The sequence below is a fragment of the Eulemur rufifrons genome, chromosome 26 (assembly GCF_041146395.1).
Source record: "Eulemur rufifrons isolate Redbay chromosome 26, OSU_ERuf_1, whole genome shotgun sequence".
In the NCBI taxonomy this organism is placed as follows: Eukaryota; Metazoa; Chordata; class Mammalia; order Primates; family Lemuridae; genus Eulemur; species Eulemur rufifrons.
The window spans coordinates 2,156,147-2,180,961 of NC_091008.1; the positions used below are offsets into that span (position 1 = coordinate 2,156,147).

At 36.8% G+C, this 24,815-nt stretch overlaps 1 protein-coding gene across 2 annotated transcripts in view; it reads left to right on the forward strand.

Annotated features, from left to right (window-relative positions):
• Window positions 1-2,047, forward strand: part of NDST4 (N-deacetylase and N-sulfotransferase 4) — a 160,918-nt gene extending 158,871 nt beyond the window's left edge. The window contains exon 14 of one of the 2 annotated variants that reach the window (XM_069459071.1): window positions 1,886-2,047. In XM_069459071.1, coding sequence (XP_069315172.1) covers window positions 1,886-2,005 — 120 coding nt within the window. In that variant the 3' untranslated portion in view covers window positions 2,006-2,047. The remainder of the gene's footprint in view (window positions 1-1,885) is intronic. The other variant, XM_069459073.1, reaches the window with a different exon arrangement.
• Window positions 2,048-24,815: the final 22,768 nt, after the last annotated feature.

Sequence of the window (24,815 nt, forward strand, 5' to 3'; positions counted from 1 at the left end):
ACTGAAAAATAGCTCCTTTCCAAATATGTAAAGCACTTAAATAAGTTTTACTTTTTAATATTTCTTACATTTCTAGTCCAGCTAGAGATTGGCCCTTATTAGATAAAGAGTTAAAAATTATAAAATATACCCATGGTTTTAATGTAATGTTTTTCTGGTATTTACACAGATTTTTGGGCAAACAAAATTGATAATTGGGCTTTCTCCCTGGATGCCACTTACCTCCTATTATAACCTAATTAGCATAGTTTTGTCTCTTGCATAAAATCAGAGATGAACACTTTCCCTGGTTAGACAAACAAGTGACACACGTGTTTACTAAACAAGGAATTTTGGATAAAATGTTAAAGTGTTATTATCTTACGTTGCATCCCTATGTCGAATGGCTCACCTTGCAGGCATGGAATTGAGCTGAGCAAGGGAGAGGCTGTACGAATAAAACACTTAGGAGCCCAGATTTCTTGCAGGATGGACAAATTAGCTGTGGTTGCTGATTTATAATAGGATGTCTGAAGAGGTGACCAAGGCAGGCACAAAGGCAGGACAGTCTCTCGCTAGAAGCGAGGCTGTGAGGAGCAATGCCTTCGGTGGCCGACTAAGCCGGGAAACCGGCCAGCCACCTGCTCGAGCAGGTATCATAAGCATTACTTTCACGGCAGGGTGGGCAAAGGGACGACGCAAGTGACTCACGTGTTACTATGGAAATAGAAGTGCTAGAAGGTCCTTCAACTACACCTTTGAACTCAGTGATTTCGAAAGGGTTTCAGAAATCACTTTAAGCTGCCAAGAAATCAACGTAATGTTCCCACCGCTACTATAAACATCTTATACCCAATCTGAAGTGTTTACAATCTGGTTTAAGGGGAAAAAAAAAAACATCATGAAATACCCGGTGAATGGTCTGCGAGGAGATGTCGTTGTCTTAATTCCGTTTCCACGGGAGACACCAAAGGTGCTAAGGGAGTTTGTTGAAGAAACAGACCTGTCTGTGTTAAAATGCTGGGAGGGCTTAAGCGAGACGGGGGAACTCTGGCCAGATGGGAACAACGTAGGAGCCACTGCTACCTGTGTGCACAAGGGAAGCTTCCCCTCTGATGTTACCAGGGAGACACAACTATGTCAACCGGGGTGCAATATGAGGTCAGTGACATCCAGTGAGAAAGCCCAGTGATAAGTTTTCTGTTTTCCCAAAATCAGTGTAAGTAAAACATAAACAGTAGACTGAAACCATCGATGTATGTTATAATTTTTTAAGCACTTGTCTACTAAGGGCCAATCTCTCCAGCTTGGCTAGAAGGATAAGAAGTATCAAAGAGATCAAGCTTCAGGGACCTCATAATATTTTGGAAGCAGAAAGCTCTTAATGATTAAAAAAAAAAAAAAAAACAAAACTGTTTGGGTCCTAAATAAATATAGAACGTTTTTATGTCATGTTGTAAGTTATTTTTTGCAATCATGAATTTCAGTTGTTATGATTGTTTACATTTGCTTTTAATTTTTATCCTATGGACCAATTTTAAAGGAAATGTGTGTGTGCGTGTTTATCGCTGGCTTCTATAAATCCGGTTCCCCATGAGGTGTTATACTCCTGCCATCATTTCGTCTTTCTGTGTAGACTTCATAAACCCCACGGTAAATATGTGCTGGAATGGTAGATAAGCCACATGGGATATACCTGGACCTCTTTTTCTTTTACGGCGACACTTTCGACAAATCTCTTTAAAAGATAAAAATAAGTGATACTTCAGGAAAAGTACAAAAAAAAAAAAAAACACTTCCTAGGTACACATAGTGCAATGGAATTCCCTAAGGAATGTAGATTACAGAATCGTATCTGATGAACGAAAGACTTCTTTCAAGTATTCTTTCTCTTTTTGCTTTCCAGTCTAGAACGTTCCTCTCTAATTACTACCGCGATCATAACGTGGAACTGTCCAAACTGCTGCACAGACTGGGGCAGCCCCTGCCGTCCTGGTTGAGGCAGGAGCTGCAAAAAGTGAGATAGCACCAGGAACAGGAACCACGGCTCTCAAGAAACCTGCTTTTACTATCAAATAGAAAGAAAAAAAAAAAAAAAAACCCACGACTCTTATTCCCTTAATGCCCTTGTGATTGTCAACAGACAACTGTATGAATAAATTTCCTTCGATCTTTTTCATAAGATGAAAATTGTTATATATGCACGTATTGACAATGCGTAGCCTCAATCCCTGTGTAAGCTTTTGGGGAAATCATTGGGGTTTTGTGGCATTATCCAGTTTCCAGTGTGGAGATTATAACACGGCCTAGCTCCTCTGTTAACCATAAGGTTTTGGAAAACTCTATGTATGACCGGTAACCCAGATTACATGCAAGCAACCAATGAAAATTTTGAGGAAAATATGAACACTGAGGAATCTGTGAACAAGGTTAGTAGTAATCCAATATCTGAATTCAGGGCTAACATTTTCCCCTTGCAAATTTAAAGACGATTTTGCTTTTATTATGAAAAGAAATTGTATAATCCCATACTCTTCTTTTGAACAATTATCCTTTATTATGTTGAGCCCACATACATTTTCTTCTATAGTTACTCCTCTTTATGAATTTCCTTAACTTGCTAAAGAAGTTGTAACATTATAACCTCCTGTGTTTTTGTCTGTCTTCCTCTCATAAGAGGAGACTGTCTGAAAGTTTCCATCTTCACTGATATTGCCATTTTATCTGGCAGGCTAGGCCATTCTCGCTGAATTTGGTGTTGTGGTTCCAACAAAATCTATCAGAGTTTTGGGAAAAGGGAAGAAGAGCGTGTATCTGCATAATGTCACTCTACGTGTAAAGCCATTTTTAAGTGGGTCCAGAATCTTACCATCCTATTAATCTAGGTATTTCCACCTTGACAATAATGTAGCATTTATATATTTTTCACCAAGGTAGAAAAAAAGACTTTATTGATAAAATACAGAATGAAAACACCATGATGTGTTTGCAAATATAGGGAGGCGCTGTACCTTCTATGTAGTATATGCCAATCTTTTTATAGCATGGATTTTTCATATATGCCAATACATCTAGTATTGTAGAAGATTAGGGTTTTCATGCCTATTTAAAAAAAAATAAATATAATCTAAAACTTACACTAAGTCTCTAAACTAAACCCAATCTCTCAACCATGCCACCCAATATTAATTTCTAGAGAAGTGATGTTCTTTCTGTTTTCTTTGGTAGTTAGTATCATGCTAGTTGGATTTTTATCTTATTTGTCAATGATGCTAAAGTAAGACTTCGTTAAACCTTTTGAGTGACACCTGAAGGTAAAATTTCAACGGAACTGTAAATCTAACTGACTTTGGTAACAGCACCCATCAATCCATTCTTCCTCTAGAATAATTTTTTTACAGGCTGTAGATAATACTACTTTTTCCTGTAATTTGACAAATTATGCTTGCAATAATTCAATAACAAACTAAAGATTTTTGCTTTTTTTTTTTTGTTGTTGGTAGTGGTGGTTGTTTTAAGCAAGCAAATCAAATTTGGGTATTCTAGAAGAGAATGAATATTTTCTCATATTTTATTTCAGAATACAACGTTGCATTTATACTTCATTAAGATTTTGTTTGTTTTCATGTTGTTTTCTCAGTATACCAAGAGGCTCTTGATTCTTTTCAAAAAGTGTAAGATTTTTCTTGGACATAAGTTAATGTAAATCACAATTACTTTTATTGTTTCTCTGTAAACTGTGAGACTCAAATTCTTCACCTTGTTGTGACTTAGGTGAGCATGTGCTTCCTGGCATTTCATGAAGCACACTCAACTCACAGTAATTGTGCATTTGGAGCTCTAACATTTGATTGATTTGTTCACTAGTCTCTCTCAGTTTATATTCTAATTCTTTCTTTTTTAAAATATAGATTAACTTTTTTTAATTGGGAAAAAAGTAATATTTATAAAATGAAGGGAAACTAGTTTTTATATCAAGTAAAATTTAAGTAACTCAAGGTTCTCCAATTAATCGCCAGATGTTTAAAACTGTACTCATTTTCTCCATTTTCTCAATTTTTTCTAACTAATGTATACAGTAATAATTACCTGTCTACAGATATCTGTCTACAGGTAGATCAGTTACCTGTCTACAGTTATTTTCCCAAACTTGACTAGTCTTTTCTCTTTGGTTATTTCAATCCGTGCGTATATTTTTCTTATTAAGTTTGATAATGAAGACAACAAAATAAATTTTTATTTTATAATTCATTTTTATCTTACAATACACTACTTAGAGGGACTCTCAGCTTCGAGAAGATTATAATAAGTCAGAAAAAAAATTAAATTCTAAGCATATGTCGCTTTTCCCAATTTTTGCCCAGTAAATACTTCAGAAATACTGACTCAAGATTTAGCATATGTAGTTCTTTAAAATTTTAAAGAAATTATATCTCCTGGTCTTGAATGATACACTTTTTTAACAGTCATGAATTTTATTTAAACTACACATGTATAAAAGTGATTACAATGCAGTTAGAGAAATGGAAAATTTTACTTCGTAAGCTAAATGTAGGCAGTTTTCTTAGAATTTAAAACATTTTTTTTTCCAATGAATCTGAGGCATCACAACCTGTAGGTAAAGTAATTCAATAGAGTAGTAAATGAATCCCCCAAACAATATGCCAAATGAACTTTCAGTGGCATCCAGCCAATAGTCAGTATGAACAAGGGCCAATGTCGAGACAACAGCCACAGTAAAAGCAGCCTGGTGGGTCATAGAGCAAAGAAAGATTCTTAATAACTATTTCTGAAAAGAAAACCTCATTGTCATAAAATAACAACTACCTTAGAATCCTCTATGCCCACCTCGCCATCTTGAGTGACATATACTTTTTAAATTTTAAAGAACTTCCTAAAACCTTTAAGCAAGCTAGTTTCTTCTCTTTTTTTCCTCCTTTTCTTTACTCTAGTTGCCTAACTCACAAATGTAATTACTGATCACCACACACTGATAAAGGCAGAAACAATATTGGATCGTAAATCTTTATCGGAATATGTGTGTTTTTCCAAGAATAGTCTCTAAAAATTATTTTACAAAACTCATCTGAAACCACATTTCGCTTGTATTTAACAATGGCCCAATGAGAATTAAATAAGCAACAAGGAAAAATGCCAGTGAGAAAAAATTATACCCTTTTTATTACTATAATCTAAAAAAAAAAAAAATAGATTTTAGTCCAAGAGGAGACTTTATTTCCTTCCCTTTTAACAAAACCATCTGACATTTACCCTATGTAATCTTTTTTGTTCTATCTCACTGTTTTAATATGGTATCATGTGACACCTTTATCACGAGGACTGATTTATTTTTAACCACAGACAACACAAAGAATTTATAGTGGAATAGTATCTTAAAAGCTCTGTTTCTGGTGGCTAGAAAACATATTAATTATTTATTTGCTGGAGGTACCTCGAAAATAATGCTGGTCGATGATTTCAGAAAGAAATCTAGTGGTCCTACAAATAAGATTTTCTCTCAACTATAGGAACACAGCTTAACCGTGGCTCTATATTATGTGTATATATACACACACACTCAATATATGTGTATAGATGCAAATGATATGCATTTATGTGGTATCTGAGAATCTTCAACTAGTTTTTGACCATACAAATTATATTTTGTGTCAGCCAGTAAGGTGGGTGGGAAACGCAGAGAGAGAGAGAGCTCCATATTTACTGAAATTGTTAAAATAACATGTAGCATATGTATAACATATCACTCATTGGTTCTCACTTCTTCAGAATAAATACTGCTGCTGGTATGGCCACTAGAGTCTTGTTGTTTCTCCTCTCAAATCCGAAGTTTGACTCCGTAGTTGATTCTTTTTCCTTTTCTTTATCTTTGTTCACTGTATACTTATTCCCTAAATGTCAAACGTATCAGTACAATCATAAGGTTATGAGAATGGGCTTTGGATATCCAAGTTCTCTTCCTAGTTCTACCTCTCACTAGCTGTGTGCCTTGCACAATTTATGGAACCACAGTTTCCTTTTCTGTAAATTAGAGACAATGAAATAATCACTCATGGAGATTTTGTAGGCATTAAGGGAGAATATACTTAAATAATTTAGCACAATGCCTGGTGTACTTGTGCTGGATATGTTAATTACAGAAATACTGTATCATATTCAAACCACTCTCTAAAAACCTCAGAGTCATCTATGATTCCTTTCTTTCTTATCACAACCTCCGTCTATCAACAAAGCCTATCAGCTTTACCTTCAAAACTGCTCACACTCCAAGAACTTCCTGTGGTCTCCAACCCTGGCATTCTAATTCAAGCCTCTACCACCTCTTGCAAAAGAAGCTAATAAATAGCTTTTCTGGCTTCCAAACGTGAGCTGCTATAGAATAGTTTCTGTATCAACCTGAGCAATTCTTTAACCGACTTCCCTATCACTTCCCTCCTCAACTCACTGTCTTCAGTCCACACTGGCCTCCTTAGTAATATGTCTGTTCATATAACTGAGTTATATGTCTGTTCATTCCTCTGCATCTCCTAAATAGATTATAAGCTCTATCAGAGAAAGGCTCTCTTTCATTCCCTGCAGTTTTTCCTGTGTCTGGAACTCTCCGCGACATCGTATTAGTCTCTCAATAAATATTACTAAAAAGATGAATTTGAGAAAATAAACTGGGATGGTTAAGAAACATAGAACCAAGACACAGGAAGAGCACGTGGACAAACTGGGAATGTTTTTAACAGAAGCGTGGGTGTAGACGAGGTCAATGAAGACTTAGCAAGAGCAAGAATGAGTTTTGAGAACTCCTTGGTCTCAAGAACCTGTCACAAAAGAGAATAGAAGTTATAGAAAGGTAAATTTCTTTTTAACAGGAAAAAATATTTTCTTGTAAATAGGATCATTGGAATGCGATGCTTGTAGGAAAAGTAACTTTCACATGTTTCTAAGTGAACAAAATAGACTGAATTGGGATTTTCCAGAAAATTCATAAAGAAAACCTAAAATCCCAGCTTAGTCCTTGCCAATTCTGAACAATATGATGTTTAACAGTAAAAGAAAAGACGGAAAGAGAGAGAGAATATAACACTCGCTGGGGAATGACAACTAACGTTTGGTTCATTTGTTGTTCATTTGCGTAGGGAATTTTCTATTAGTTCATTTATTTACTCATTCGCTTGTCATTCAGATAGATTAGTTTTAATCTATAGGCTAAGGAAGAAGCATGAAAGCAGGAGATTTATAGCCACCCCAAACTTTTATAAAAGAGGGAACAAGTTCCTCATTTCCAAATTATCTTCTGTATTAATTTGTCTTCTATAGGTATTAAATTGTGTATTAAATATACATAATGTCTGTATATATGTACGCATACATACAAAATGCATACACACAGATAATGTATATCCGCACATATATGCATGTCTATATATTTGTGTGTGTGTGTGTGTGTGTGTGTGTGTGTTATAGTGGTACAGATACTGTAATCATGTGCCCAATACAGCGAGCATGCCACTTTGCCAAACCATTGTAAAGTTTGCAAAACAGAAATATATCATCCCTGGGAATACAGTCTTACTGTCTTTTCCAAGCTGTTTCACTTCCCAAAGCAGTGAATAAATACTTTTATTTTGTCTGTAGCATTTTATTCTTCACATTATGACACTTACACCACTTATCTCTAAATCCTTCCTTTCTGGTTGACTTTATGATTCCACTTCTGCAATAAAAGTTTTATGGCAGGAGTCTAATGAATTAGACCCTCCAGAAAGGAGAGCAAATTGGCCTGTTTCAAAGCTTCCAAGCTACAGCAATAAGTTCTGCAGATTTACTGCAGACCTCTTCGCTGCTCCAACAAGGGTGCCGACTGCATTGCTTCCGATCTTCCTTTATGACTTTTTTTAAAGGCAGAAACTTCCAGAATCTATCCCACCAGAATAGCAGAAAGTCAAAGATTCACAGGGAAACCAAACAAGCCAAGCTGTATTGGATTCAATAACACGAACACCGTGGGAAACCAGTGACCATGTCCGGCATGTTAAAACACTGCATTTAGGTACTGGTTTTCGGAAGCCTGTGTCATGATTAAGCCAAGAAAAGTCACAGAAATCAGCCTAATCCTTCGTAATAACAGTCAGATCAGGCCCTGGGACATGCCCAGCCAGGGCAGGCCGAGCTGAGCATCCTTAAGGCTCAGGAACCCTGGACGAGAAGCAGCATCCAGGAAGACAGGATGCTCCTCACCTCTCAAAGAGCCCAAGAGAAGAAACAGAATAGGGTTATAAAATAAAACGCTTTATTTTTTCAGTTATTAAATTCTGGAAGGGGGTTATTTTGTAGTTGTTGTTTTGATTTACCTTGTTAGGAGGAAACCAGAGAGGACTGATTGGTGGCCCAGTACTCACTCTCAGTCACACTGATCACCATCAATTTCCCAAAGCCTAGAGAGTTCTACATGGTTCTTGATTTCAGAGTCCGATAAGGAAGAAACAAGAACCAAATCATTGAATTTAATGGCAAAACAAGTAAAAAAAAAAAAGATAAAACTTTAAACATAGCATTTACTTAGCAAATGACATGTATTTTAGTATAGGTGATTTATTTCCCATACATGATTTATCAAGTAATAATTTAGCAACCAATAATTTAATTTAAAATAATTTTGAATATGAGCAAAACAAGTGAAAATCTGCCAAAAAAAAAAAAAATCTGTCTTTCTTCTTAGTATCTTAAAATCATTTTTAAACAAATAAGTAAAGTTAGTTTGAGCAAATGGCATAATATTTTTGATCACAATAATTGTTGGAGAGCTCTAGGAATGAATAAGAAATTTGGAGATAGCAAATAATAAGGAAACTTTAACACAATATATTAGTAATATTATGCTAAGTGCCACTTTTCCTAGCACTAAAGAAGCTAAAATATACAATAAAGAGGCTACAGCTGGCACATTAACTAATCTGGTTTTATACAATTAAACTTAAGAAATTGGCTACTGCATGCATTCTTAGCTATGTAAGTGTCAAATGTTTTATACTTTGAAACCACAGTGTTTAAAATTTTAAGCCATCAAACTTAACCAGATATAGCATGCATTTAGTGACATAATAGTATGTACCAAGAGCCACATGGAAGTTAGCTACAGGAAGGAAAATTTTGAGTTGATATGTGCTTTTAAGAACCATCAAATTATTGGAATGGAAACTTCCCTGTAAGTTTTCTCAAAATGTACTTTTTATATGTTAAAATCCCTTTAATCAAAATTTTCAAGTCAGCTTTATTTTTCGCTATCAATATAGCAATCATGCTTTTAATTAAGTGAACCCCAAGTAAAGAACCCTAGGAATAAGGTGAAATTGCTATTTTAACTCATTATGGTTATGAAAACTATAGAAATCCAAGACTACTTACTGGCAGCATAGAAATGATCTGAGACCTTCAATGGGGTGTTTGCATGTTAATCTAATGTGCTGTATCTGCTTATTTGAAAAAAATCAATTTTTTAAAAAAATGACCATAAGCAAATAAGTTACCTTGAAGAGACATTAAGAAACATGAACACAATGTCATACACAGTATTTGGAAAAAATGCCCTCTTTCATGATCACCTATACATTATTGGGTGTGGTTTTTCTCTAAGCTAAGGGCACTTTTAAGATTTAGATTTACAATTGATTTACATAAGTAACAGTGCATTTTAGATTGACACATTTGTAATAAGTCTAAACAATAAAAATCTGCAGTTTTTACAAACTCAGTTGCCTTCCAGATGCTTATATGCTCAGGGATGATATTATATTTTTAAGATTTCTTTGTTGCATCTAAAGACTAAAACACATATCCAAAGGGGAGATTAAAATGCGCTGGTATTTACTGAATTCCAGGTGCATAATTTAAAGGAATATACTAAAATGACTAAAACTTAGGCCTCCAGATGAAAAATGCTAAAAAATAAAAGTTTATTACATATTGCAGAATATTCATAAACTAAGCATGCATCATTTTAACTGTTTCAATTACCATAAATATATTATAGGCACTTCTAAATTTATTGAGGATAATTCAATTACTGTGTCTAAACACTGAGTTGGGTAAATTAGTGGGAGCAATATGTTCCCTATTTAGCTGATCTGATGAAAAAGTGAAAGTATGGCTTAGAATACTAAACTTTGCATTTGAAAACTTAAAATGTTACTGAATGTTTGAAAAAATTTAAAACACAAGTTAAAGTCTTTCTTTTGCGGTAAAAGACTAGATTTAAGTAAATATCACAAATGTCTATGATATTTGATGAGGGGTTAAGGATTTAAATGAACAGCCCACTCTTTACTACCAAAATGTACATACTTTTTATTATTTTGGTATACTTATTTGGAAGTAACTTACTAGAGAATTAGCAAATTTTAGTGTAGTGCATATACAAAGTAACAAATGTGTATGTATATTAGTTACTTGGTAGCTAATATCCTAAACATCTTAACATTAATGCATTAGACCAAGGAAGCAAAATATATTCCTCCACATCAATATTCAAGCTGAGCAGAATAACAAAATGTAAACAGCAAGGACAATGAATGACAAATGTAATATTACTTTATAATGGTTCTTTGTTATAATAGTGTATCTAGCAAAGTCATTAAATTAAAACAAAGTGTATTCTGTAATTGTTTCCACTGAACAGACAATGGAGAACAGAATTGCATAACGAGATTCATGTTACGTTGCATTCATTTCCTAGTTTTAGGAAACTGACAAGACTCCAAAATTACTCAATACATTTCACACTCACTTATGGATGTATATACACACATAATGCTGTATCTAATGTAATAACATCACATATAATTTCAGATGGTGTGTTTGGGCCTTGTTAGAGTCAATTCTACTTCCAGGCTTTTTCTCTTTTGGCTAGTAGCAAAAGTCCTGAAACCTATAATTCTTTCCCTTCTCTTTGATTAAAAATAATGATAACCAGTCTGAGCAAGAGCGAGACCCCATCTCTACTAAAAATAGAAGGAAATTAGCTGGCCAACTAAAAATATATAGAAAAAATTAGCCAGGCATGGTGGCACATGCCTGTAGTCCCAGCTACTTGGGAGGCTGAGGCAGGAGGATCGCTTGAGCCCAGGAGTCTGAGGTTGCTGTGAGCGAGGCTGACGCCACAGCACTCTAGCCCAGGCAACAGAGTGAGACTCTGTCTCAAAAAAAAAATTAATAATAATAATAATTGCATATTCATATGTATGTGTATATATCTACATATATGTGCATGTAGATAGATGACTAATATATAGATACATATAACAATGTAATAGAGAGAGAGAGGGAGTCTCCTCGCCGTGAGAGGGTGACTCCAATGTCACCTACTGTCTCTGAGAAGGCCTTATGTGTTGTTAGTGCTTATAGTTCTGTGAATGTCTACTTTCCAAAATTTAACAAAAGACAAAAACCTGCGGTGGGGAGGAAGTAGAGATTTTAAAGGGGTGAGGGATTGAAATGATCAAGGTCATTGTCACCGTTCTGCTGAAGTCCGCCCAGCGCCAGTTGTTCGAGCCAGAATAATTCTAACTTTTCTGAAAATAGTCCATGGATTGTTTAAGCCAGGGATTTCCCTGGTAAAAGGACGGAGAAGTAGAGGGTGACGAGCTAATTAGAGAGTGAGAAAGATCTTCATAAATTTAAAGTGAAGTTTTCCCAAAGATGGTTGGATGCTCACACGAAAGGAATAAATAAATACGCGGCTCATTCTGAGAAATATGGATGTAGCCTCAGGGACACACGGCCAGGAGCAATAATGTGCTCATTAAAGGATTTATACCTACTGTAAAGGATATAAACTATATTTCTCCTCCCTGGTCTAAGAACAGATATATTTAACATCTAGCTTGATTCTTTTCCTTGTGATACATTTTTTTTTTTTTCAGATGACCCTCAAATCTTCCAAATCAGAAACACATAATTGCTTCCTGAAGTTAATGAACTTCAGGAAACATTGTAGTGCTGAGTCCTAGAGCTATCCGTGGGCTTAGAATCAACCTGGGCTGGAAGAGGGTTGAGTGCCAGGGTTTGCTGGTTCCAGGGAAAATAACGCGTATCCAAGGATTGGCTCAGGACAGCAGACCGGGGCCAGGGAAGAGCAGAGAATTGGCTATAACCAAGGCTGACTCAGTCATGGACGGGAAATAGCACCTTCTACCATTTTACACAGAGCTCCTAGGGGATGGAGCTTAAGGCCAAAGGGAGGAGATAGAGCTTCGGGTTTCTCGACTGCTTCTGCAATTTTTCAAGGTGTTGGTGTTGAGTCTTAAAGATTTTGGGAGGGTGCTGCCATGACTCAGGGGTGAGTGTTTAAGAGAAAGTTGACCTGCAAATCCATTACATCCTCTTCACCAAAGTTTTCTAGATGGGCTTCATCCAAGAATTCGTTTGTTAAAAGATTTCTATGACACAGAAAAGGAGTGAATACAGATTTTTTTTTTAACTAAGTGAGAACGTATAAATAATATAAGTGAAAAATAAATAAAATGTGTTTTTGGGCAATAGCAAGATAGGAAGGTAAAGCAGTCAACGTATTTGTCACGGCAGACTAACCGACGTCGTAAAGATTGCTACAATACGATGGAATAGGTTACTTTTTCTTTTGCTTTAAGTTTTCTGTCTTTGTAGGATTAAGATAATCAATTCCTTAATGCTTATAAGTAGGGGTTTTAAAGGAATGAAAGGAACAAAGCAGTTTTGTGTTGTACAGAATTTAAATGTCTTTGTACATTAATTCCCCGTTGAAGAATCCATTAAGATAGAGGTCATTTGTGTCCTATCAAATGCCTGCTTAGCAAGTAGCTAATAATAGGTCAGTTGTTCCAAATCAGAAGCAAGAGGAAAGGGAGTACCCTGGTCTTCTCCATAGCTTTCGGCGAATGCCTGGTGTTTCTGTGCCATCTTTCCAAAACGTAATGTTTTCTCCTTTCCCCTGACAGTCCAGATACCCCAGAAAGGCCTTGAAAAGATTTTCATATGCTGGAACTTACTGAATCCTCTTACTAATTACAAATATATGCATAGGTATATCATCTGTAACCCATTTCTCTGGTATCCCTGCTCACTTCCCTGAGATAAGACATGTGCAGTGTGGAATAAGAGAAATGAACTACGAGCACGACCTTTTCTTCCTCCTAACTCTGCCCTAACTGTATCTATAATCAATAAGCCTCTATAAGATTGTGTTTCCTCACTTGTTAAAATGAGACGGCTCATTCCATAGAATACTATTTTCTTCAGATTTTAGTAGGCTTTAAGAAAAACTTTAACCCACATAAAACACTGATGTTTATGGCGTGACTTCTCCGGATTTTTACCGTGCAAATATTCACTGTAAATCTTCAGAATGGGGGCTTGAGATGCAATGTTTCACAGCTTATACGATCATGAAATCCTGTGCTATTAGAGCAGCTTATAGAAATAGTGTTAAATGGAGCAGATGTTGGGAACAAGGGTCTTGATATTGTACAGAGGTTCTACCTTACATCTCACTGAATATCAGAGAGCGAAGATATAAGTGTCCTTTAATCACAAGGTCAGTGTTGATGAGATTTCTCAGGCACACTTAATCAGAACATGCAACATAAGAGGGCTGGGAATCTTGAGAGCATCATAGATGAAGGCAATAGAACAAACCAGCAATCAAAGCTCCAATGAGTGCTTGCACTTAATGTGCAAGTAAATTCTCCTAAAGCCTAAAATACCGCAGGACTGTGAATCCAGAGGAATGTTCTAGTGATGGGACCAGCTTTTGCCAGGGAACCATTGCCCAAGTTTCAAAAACCACAGAATCTAAAGATTTGAGATAACCTAGAGGCAGACACAGGGTGATGCTTCTTATGAGTAAGCATGAAAAAAGATCTATCCAAAGAGGGAAAATTAATGAAATTTATGTTAACAGGTCGAAGGAAAGTAAACATATGATTATATTAATAGAGGCAGAACAAAGCACTTAATGAAAGTCAGTATCCATTGATGACAAAACTTCTTACACCAAGCACAGAGTAATAAACACCCCAGATAAACACGTATCTGAGTGACATAGACTCTTCTGAATGTATATTTGAAATAGTTCATGATTAAAATGCTTCATTGTTAGCATCTTATGGGATTGTAATTCATAGTCCTGTTTGCAATCTTTGCTCTAAATGGCTCATTTTGGCAGGAGTAAATGTAAATTATTAAGCAAAAATCGTCTAAAAAATACTTTTTCCATACATTTTAGGTTTTAAAATTGGCCTGTATTAAAGCATAGCATTCCTCATATCAGTTCCAGCTAATCTTAGTGTGTTATAAAAATAATTAATACAGGTATAAGTTCTTACAGTTTTTATATGTTTTTCTGGTCTTTTAAGAACAGGTTTGTTGAGATTCATCACATTCCATAAAATTTTGCCTTTTTAAGGTGCAGAATTTGATGTCATTTAATATATTCACAGGAACATGCAACCATCACCACTCTAATTTTAGAACATTTCCATCACCCCAGTGAGAAATTCTGTGCCCAATAGCATTCGCCGCCCATTCCTCCCTCCCCCTGCCCCTGGCAACCACTGACCCACTTTCCATCTTTATGGATTTGCCTCTTCCAAATGGCTTATGTAAAAGTCATCATTCAATATGTAACCTCTGTGTCTGGCTTCTTTCACTTAGCATACGATATCTTTAAGGATCTTCCATATTGTAGCAAGTACCAATACTTCATTCCTTTCTATGGCTGAAAAATATTCCATTATATTACTACATCACATTTTATCTATTTACCAGTTGATGAGTGTTTGGGTGGTTTCCACTTTTTGGCTACTATAAGTAAAATCTGTATAAACACGAGTGTACAAATGTGGACGTATGTTTTCAATTCTCTCGAGAATATGCCTAGGATTGGAATTACCAGGACTTATGGCAACTCTGTGTTTAACATTTTGAGGACCTGCCAAAATGTTTTCCTAGGTGGCTCGTTTTGCAATTCCACCAGCAGTGTTTGAGGGGTCCAATTTCTCCACATCCTCACCAACACCTGTTATTGTCTGTCTTTTATATTTTGATCATCTGTGAGTACAGGGGAATATCTCATTGTGTACCTGCTTTTGATGTCCCTAATGAATCATGATATTGAACATGTTTTCATTTGCTTATGAACCATTGTATACGTCCTCTGGGGAAATGTTGATTCAAATCCCTCATCTATTTTTAATTGGGAAATTTGCCTTTTCATTGTCGAATGATAAGGGTAATCAATATATTCTGGATGCAAATCTCTTACATGTGATTTGCAAAGATTTCCTTCCATTACGTGGCGATTAAAATTGCTTAATTTTGATGAAGTCTGATTTATCTATTTTTTTCTTTTGCTTCATATGCTTTTGAAGTTATATCTAAGAAACTATCGACTGATCTAACATCACTAAGATTTAAGATTTACTCTTCTATGTTCTAAGAGTTTATAGCTTTAGCTCTTATCCATAAGCCTCTGATCCATTTTGAGTTAATTCTGTACGTGGTATAAGATAAGGAGTCCAGCTTCATTTTTGCATGTGGACATCTTGGTGTCACTGTGCCATTTGTTGAAGGCGTCCTTAAGTTTTCATAAATTAGAGTGTGTAAGAGAACTCTAGCGCTCATCTCTTCCCACCATGATGTAAAGTCTTGGCGGAAAACTGGATCATTTTACGTGTAAATCTCTCACAAAACTAATCAATTTTCCACTGGCCGGTAAACTTGTTAACATTTTCAGAATTTTAAACATAGTAAACAGCCATATTTACTTCCCAACTTAGGAAACATTTACCCATTCAATTGCTACCCTGCAAGCCTGGTGACAAGTGACCTGAACAGCCAGGTGCCCGAGATTCAGAAGGGAGTGTGGCAGGTGAAAGAGTAATGCAATGGTTTGTAAAAACAGATAGTGTCCTGGTTTCATGGGACTGGAAACCTAGTGATAAAAATCCAGATTTATCCAATAAACTGAACAGCAAATACTCAACTGCAACCGTGATAGAGGCTATAAAAGAGATTCACGATGTTCTGAAAGTCTACAATGGAGGGATGAATTTGACCTTGCTGAAAACAGGGAAGATATTCCTGAGGAAATGCCACTGGCTCTAAGATCTGAGGGTTGATAGGTATGAACCAACAGAAGAGGAGTGAGATCAACTTTGTGCACCAAATCCCATGTAGAAGGAAGCTCGCAACTCTGAACGTCAGGAAGGATGAGGCCACGTTGAGGAATTGTGTTTTTATCCTTTTGAAAGTAGGATAATAGTGAAGAAATTCCAAAGGCAATGAGGACAAGAGGAGACACTTTGCAGGCAACAAAGCACTGTCCAGACATCAAGTGTATTTGCTTGTTTACCTTCTTGCTTCTAAGTCGGTGCAAGATTCTCCGGCCTGAATTTGGAGTGTGATCCTCAGGTCTTCTGCTTTCATCATCCTCTTCTCTGTCAGCTTCGATGCTCTTCTGGCTACTGGCTTCACCCTCATGACGCCATGTTTGTTCTTAGCAACATGCCATTTGCAGCTGGTTTAACCACTAGACGGTAGCATGACGTTGCCAATGGCCCTTAGCAACCCAGTCCAAGCCACATCCCTAATCCAACGTCACCTACTGTTGCAATGTACCTGTGATTTTCAAAGCCCTCAGAGGACTGTTCTGTGGCAGTCACTGGCACGGAGCCAGGGATTCTGTCCTCTTGTCCCAACTCTGGCACAAACAAATCCTTGTATAAAGGTCTTTACCTTACTTGGCCTTAGTTTGCTTATTAGATACCCTCTAATGTCTTTTCCAGCTACAGAATTAGAAGATTCTATTTCCAACAACTGTCTACATTTCTTTGGCATTTGATCTGGCCACACTTCTTGCCATTCCAAAGGTGCTTCAGTTTAGCCTAACTAAATCTTTTTTAAAATAAAGTAGTTCGTGCAAAGAGGATGCTATGTATTCCATGCATTGGAATACCGTGCTATCGTTGACTGCATGGTTCCAAGTCTGTGCCTTCCAGGAATTTATGAATGCCAGAGAGAGTGGGCTACAGAAAGCAGAAGCGAGGAATGCTCCAATGAATCAGGAGAGTTGATTCTCCTCACTCAGTGTACATTGTTATTCACCTCTTGTGAGTGGGCAAATGACTATTTACAAAGCTATTACAGGTCTCATTAATTGTCATTATTATTCATGGATATCACCGCAATTACCAAAGTGCCTCTGTGCACTTTGCCTGGGAGTTCTTTTTTAATTAGTCCTATGGAGTGTTACCAGCTGACCTCCTTGCATAATGGATCAGGCAAAGGAAGAACACAGCAAGGTGGTTAAAGACAGGAGCTTTGTTGCAAGGAGGGCAAAGGAGTGAGTCTGGGAGGATCAGTGAGTGACACTTCATCGCCAAGTGCCAACTGAAGCTTTACCTGTACAGAAACCAAGAGAAATGACACTGCTACCCATGTAGAATAATGACATTTTGATGGACTTCCCCTCCTTCGGGGAAGGAGAGGAGAGACTCTGTCTTCCAGAGCCTGGAAAGCAGGAATTAAATTGCCAGCAGGGCTCTTATCAGCCTGTTACTTAAACGTTTAACCCAATGCCCTGGTGAGGCGTGATTAATAAGAAATCTGCCCACGGTATCAATTTATGCTGATGAGAGTCATTGTCGAGTGGCACAAGCACATTGCAGACTTCTAATTTATTATTTAGGCTGATTCGGCCTTGAGATTCACTTGAATAGAAGGATTAGGACATTGGTCTATATCTAGCAATTTCAGACCCATAGTGTAATGATTTTGTTTGTTCTGAAAATATAATGCAATTTTTTTTGCATCAGCCCTTGTGCTAAAAATATTGGAATAGGAATATAGTAGGGTTTCTCAAAATTGGGTAGGTTATGGAGCTTATTATAAGGGAAGAGACTTCTGAAAATTTTGTCTTCAAGTTTCCTCAAAGTTGGAGTCTGTTTATATCAATTTAGAACATTGACTTCAGAATTAAAAATGCTTTGCAACTGTGATTGAGCTCTTAAAATCCAATTTAGTCTTTATAGTTCCTTTTTGATCATTTATAAATGAAAACTCAGAAGTAAAGTACGATTATAGAACTAATACATCCCTCAAACATATCCAAAGATTTTAGCGGCACCTAAATGCTAGCATGAAAAACACTCCATATTTAGATATTTCCATCTTGGTAAGGTTGAGGCATGAGGCTTTCAAGGACTGATGATCCTAATGATTAAAATCATCCAACTTATTTTTATTTGCCTAATTTCACAATTTTAGGTTGCAATTTGACATTTTATGTATATTTGCAGAAAGAGAATAAGCTCATCATTTAATGCAAGTATCTACATGTCCTAGTTGACATAGGTCTATGAGTGTGAATTTAGAAATTGTCATTCTGGTTTTTACACTTTATTTTGCTATGCCCTTAGCTAGTTTTGCAGCGAGGCTAGTGACTCTGCATACATTAACAATTATATTTCCAAGGCAGAAAATCCAAGAATAAAATCCTGAAATGTGATCATCAATCCCTTCCTTTGAAGGATGCCTGGCGTTTCTCCGGTAGCACTATTCTTTCTCTTTGCAAAAATGAAACAAGGAGAAAGAAACTATGTTATATTAGTTTATCATAACTGAGAAGATGAAGACATGTATCCTCGAAGGCAGAAATCCAAAGATTTAGGAAAGAGATGGTATTGATTTCATGATATGACATTCTGTCATAGATGGTGACTTAGGGATTCTCAGAAAGACAATTTTTATGTTTTCCATCATAAATGATCTTATTGAGAAAGACAGAAGAAAATAACTAAAGAATGCCAGATAAACTATATACAGTATGCTTTGTTGAGCTTACACTTTAAAATTCATATACAGATGGCGGGGGAAATGCACTTAAAGATCAACAAGAAGGTGACACATGTCAGTAAGACCAATGTCATTGCAGCTAAAGCCCCTAATGAATTTAGGCTTTAAAAATTGCTCTGAACAACAACGTCCACTCTTTTGGTGAGGTTCAAATCGAGAAAGATGATGAAATACAAAGGCTGGTTTTCAGCAGCCGATGATATATTGTTGATGGACAATATGGGGAACATTTTCTCTGTCATCGTGTTTCTGTCTTCCCTGTCAAGGTAAATGATATTCAGCATGGTAAGAAGGAAATAAAACCTAATATGAAAGAAGAGATCGTAAGAGAATACCTGGGCTGCTGTAAATGAATTAAATTCTCATGGTGAGAGGATAATTATGTCTCGGGATATAGGGAAAAGTGTAAATGAGATCAGGGAACCACTGTTAGAAACCTTTGAAGAGTTGGAAGAATATGAATGACGCCAAAGGCCCGTGGAGAAATAAATGCCACTGCTAATTTAAAAAGGGGAAAGAAGTGGAATCCTTGATCTATTTATTACTTATACATTTATTTATTTTTGTTCTACTGATCTCATAGAGGCTTTGAGGGGCTTTAGACAGTAGCACTGTAGAAATAATAATAATAGGAATAATTGAAATATAACCGGCAAATTAAATGGAGTGGGCAAGGGAGAGCTCTGAGTGGTGGCATTTGAAATACACCTAAGGAGATGTCCTGTGTCTTCTCCCAGGTGGACTCTTCCATGGACCACAGCTAACTAATGAATCCAGAGTTGGACAGCTGATCAACCATGGACCATCCAGATTTTTGTTTCCGGTAAACAGAAGCTGAACATGAAGCACCATGGAAGCTGGTGTCTATGAAAGCTCAGTGACAGGTATGGCTCGAGGTACCAGGTCAGTCAACTGCTGCTGCTGGGAAGCTCACAGCAAGCCCAGATCCTTTTCTTCCTGAGACCTGACTATTGCACTCATTTTCTGGTACTTTCTTCTGTGTATGACTGCAGATGGGCGAACCCTTAAAATAAGAATCTGCTGAATTTCAGTGGCTTACCACAGTACATATTTACATGCTGGTCACAAAACAGCCTATTGTGGGTGTTTTTGATAAGATGGCTCTCCTGGAAGGTGTCTTCCATGCGAAAATTTGCAGACTTAGGTGACTTACACCTTATGACTCTCCTCTCCTCTAAGTTTCCAGAGTATTCTCGATGGAAGTAAGTGAGTAGGCAAAGAAAAGATTTTTATGTTAAGATTGGAAAGTAGGCCGGGCGAGATGGCTCACGCCTGTCATCCTGGCACTCTGGGAGGCCGAGGTGGGAGGATCGCTCAAGGTCAGGAGTTCAAGACCAGCCTGAGCAAGAGCGAGACCCCGTCTCTACTAAAAATAGAAAGAAATGATCTGGACAACTAAAAATATATAGAAAAAAAATTAGCCGGGCATGGTGGCGCATGCCTGTAGTCCCAGCTACTCGGGAGGCTGAGGCAGGAGGATCGCTTGAGCCCAGGAGTTGGAGGTTGCTGTGAGCTAGACTGACGCCACGGCACTCTAGCCTGGGCAACAGAGTGAGACTCTGTCTTGAAAAAAAAAAAAAAAAAAGAGATTGGAAAGTGTCAGAAACACTGTGCTCACCAGGCACTGGCAGGAACTCCGTCCTACGGCCAGGCACAACTGCACGACATCTATCTGTGTGCCCCAGAGAGACGGGAACAGTTTGGTGACTGGCCAGTGCTTGCCATGGTCAACCCTTCTGGTCACCAGATGGCTCTTTTATTCTCAGTCTCATGCTCACCATTCTAAAATCATGCAGATCACTGAATCTGGCTCACACTCCCGGAAAAGGCCAAAAGCTTGGTGCCAAGCTTCTATCACACCCAAAATCTTTTGTCTAAGCTCATAAGAATAAATTTATGGTCCTTGCAAGCAAAAATCTTACCTAATAAACAACAACTGAAAACAGACTTTTAGGACGGTATTTTCTTTACATTTCTTTTAATACTAGCTGGATCTCAGAATTACTTAGAGAGGTGTGGAGATATATATATATATGGGCTCTACCTTCAAAAATTTCTTATTTAATTCATCGGGACTGGGCCCCTGACACTAATATTTTTAAAACACGCCTCAGGTGAGTAGAATGTGCATTCAGGACTGAGAACCACCTCTCTAAGGAGAGAAGAGAGCAATAGCACATACAAGCTCCACTCTTTGCAAGACAAACAGAACCCACAGGCTAAGAAGAAAATGGCCATATGGGAGCAATCTACTAATTATCCGACCCCGTTGATCATCAGTTGACTAAGGAGCTTTCTCTATATCCAATGTGCATGTTTTAATCCTTTATTGCCAGGGTTCCATATCACAGTAAAGATTTTGAAAATGTTTTCTGGAATAACTTTATTCTGGCTTGAGTTAAAGACATCACAGAGTCTGGAGACAACAAACAATAGCTTGAGCTAGAAAGAAAAAAATAATCTGACTGAAAAATGCTGTTCACTGTTTTTTCTAAAGAATGACACCTGTGTCTTATAGGATAGGTAACCTCCAGATGACATTGTGGTTTCCCCTTTTTAAAAAATTCTTCTTTTTGACTCCTTTTTTTATGAACAGCTTCAGATGAAGGGAAATTTTAAAGGAACATTCGCCAAATAGGTTGTTGGATATTTACAGACATTGGCTTTCACGTCCCTTCCCCCGACGAGAGGAGAGTCTTCATCTTGCTAGACTTGTTCTCTCCTTCGCCCTCCCCGCATCCAGTCGGGGGCAGGTGAAACTGAAATCCTACCTGCAGTGAAAGTGGGAGGGGCTTTTGGCAGCTGTCTGGGCTGTGGGTTCAACACTCTAAGTTAGGGAGCTCAGGCTAATGAGCCATCTACCTTCAAGTTTAGTCCTAAACATTATTATAGGATATAAATAGAATTGATAGGCAGAGCTTTTAAATCACCTTAGGATTCAAGCAGACTGTCACAGGTTATTGAATCAAGACTGTCAAAAATGCAAATGATGGGAACAAACAAACAGGAAAAACGCGTCCTCTTAAACGATGACTCCGACTTGGAAGAGTTTGACGAGGGTAAGATTTCACTGATGCATCGAACTCAAAAAGGGTAAGTTTTATGAAATAAGAATAGAATAATTTTATTTCGAATGGGCTTCCCAATTTATAACGGTGGGCATATAAGTGAACATAGTATAAATAAACACATAGAAATTCTATGTATAGATATGCAAAGGTATTAAATGCAACACAATAAAATATTTTATCAAAGCATTGGATTATGTGGCAATGGGGTAGTTTTATTACCACATCCAGGTGTGGGCGGTTTCAGTGATTTTTGAAGACATGCTGTAAATGTACAGAAATTTATCAGACTCCCTATCTCTAGGCAGACAGGCATCAATGTGACAAAGACACGTTTGTTATTGATCTGTCAACTCAGACTCGATCTGTGGCCATTCTATATCTGTACATTTAGAGCCAAGCGTAACAGAAAAAGTAAAAAGCCATGTGGTTGTTCAATATTGATTAGCTGTAAATAAGGTCATTTTGGAATGTTTGTCTCCAGGTGTTTTCTATTTATTTTTCTAAACCTCAAGCATATGGCTAGGTTAAAATTGAACCACTTTTGATACATCTATAGATTTGACATTTCTAAGAAATGGATTTAGAGCTTGTTTCAGACTAATCGGCCAAATATGATAAGACAATTTTCAAACTACGTTGTGTATTTTCATTTTATAATAATTTTCGTCTTAATTTTCTGCCTGTCATTCTCTTTCAAACATCACATAGTCTTGAAAAGCAAACTGATTGCGATCTTTTGGGGAAACAGCTCTAAGTGGCAAAAAAAAAAAAAAAAAAATGAGAGACAGCTCCAGTCTTCAACTTGACTCCAAAAAGACCAATCCTACATGGGGAAATACATTTAGATTAAAAAATTGCAGACAGTGAAAACGAGACACTGGCTAGTAGAATATAACACCTTCCTAAATTCTTTGTTTTGCTTTTACTAACTTTGTGTAATGCAATTGCTTTACATATGTGTGTGTTTATGAAAAATAGTTATATATGCTTTTGGGATATTGCCTACCTCCACCGTATGATGATGTTATTAACTTTCAATGTCTATATTATCTCCATTATCAACAGGGATTGGAGGTAAATACAATGCTGATCCTAAGGATTTCTCAAGATGTGCTTGGATAATTAATTCTGGATGAATACTGTTGATTAAAAAAACTATATTTTATTTGGAAATGATAACATGCTTTATGTACCCTAAGTAAAGATTAGTTTTTAATGCAGATTTCCAATGCTTTGTTGTTATGACATATAAACATTAAAACAACAGGAATGTTTAATGTTAGGACAGCCAGTGATTTATAAACATGGTAATTAATCTAGATTGCAGATGGTGGAAAAAGATAACCTACATGATGTGAAAAGTTAATACAGGGCTTTTGTTGTTGTCCAAGGAGATATATGGAAAGGTTAAAAGGAGTCCTTTCATTTTTTGTGTCCCAATTGAGGAAATGTGTTTTTCACATCATATAAAGTGACACTTTCTTATAAAACACATTAAAATTGAACCCACTAAACTCAATGTCTGTAACTCACACAGAACTCTAACAATCGAAAGTGTCATTTAATAATCCCTCTTCTCCTGGTGACGTACCCAAATCCCTTCCTACTGGGCACAGAAAATTGAGAAAGAATTTACAGGTGAAAGTTTTTTTTTTTTAAAGACCTGTGAAGTGCTATGATGTATATTTATCTAATGATTACATTAAAGAGAAGAAAAATACAAAGAACAGAGAAAAATTAAAATAATATATTCTATCTCTTGAAAAACAATAGTCTCTTTTAAAAGTACAGAAATTTTTTAAAAGGAATTGCTCATATTAGTGGCACTTTAAGCCCTTTTTGCTTAAAATTAACATATTCATTCTTTAAATAAACATGTTCACTGAAAACTGAATCAGGGTAATAAGTCACTTATGTGAAAATAATGTAAATATATAGCTTCCTGATTAAAAGTTTTGCTTCTACCAATAGACCAGTTCATTCAGCAGTGCTTGGTAATTTAGTACATATTACCAAAAGCATAAAGAAAATCTGTGCTAGGGCTTTGTTTGGTTTTCTCCAGTTTCAGTTTATCTGGTTTTGTTGTTTGGATTGGTTTGGTTTGGTTTGGGTTGGTTTGGTTTGGTTTGGTTTGATACTGTTTCTGCTCATGCCTTGACTCTCTAAATGCCCTGACTACTAGAAAAGTTGTTATTTGACACACTCAGAGTTAAATCTTCTCAGATTGCGGAATAGATAAGCACAAACTAGGTTCCTTTTGAACTTGAAAACCCCTTTTCTTCAGTGAGCTTTCTTCCTATTTCCCCTTCACCCAAGGAAGACTGCAGATGATAATTCCCTCAATAGATACAAATAAAATGCCCTCCAAGTGCTGGAAAAGGAGAGGGGAATGGGGGAGAGAGAGAGAGAGACAAGACAGAGAGAGAACAGAAGGAGGGAGGGAGGGAGAGAGGGAGAAAGGCCACCATGATCAATATTCGTCTTCAGACTGTCCTCAGCTTTCTATGCATTAGTATCAGAGATTTTTCCAAACATGGATTCTAAATTTAGAAGCTATATTGAACCAAATCCAAGTAGGAAAGAGCTAGACTAAAATCTGTTTAGAAAATTCTACATTTTTCCTTTAATGTTGCATTTATGTAAAGTTCACGTACAATGTTCCTAAAGTCAACAGCCATCATTTATTGAGCACCATGTACAAAATAGAGGCTTAGGAGGTGCTGTTTATTCTAAGTATTGAAACTAGGAAATTAACCTTCAGTCTTTCCAACTCTTCGCTGTGTGTAGGTATTGAAACCTTTGTGCCTTTTACTGACCGCCGTGGGTAGCTTAGAACCTTGAGTGCTT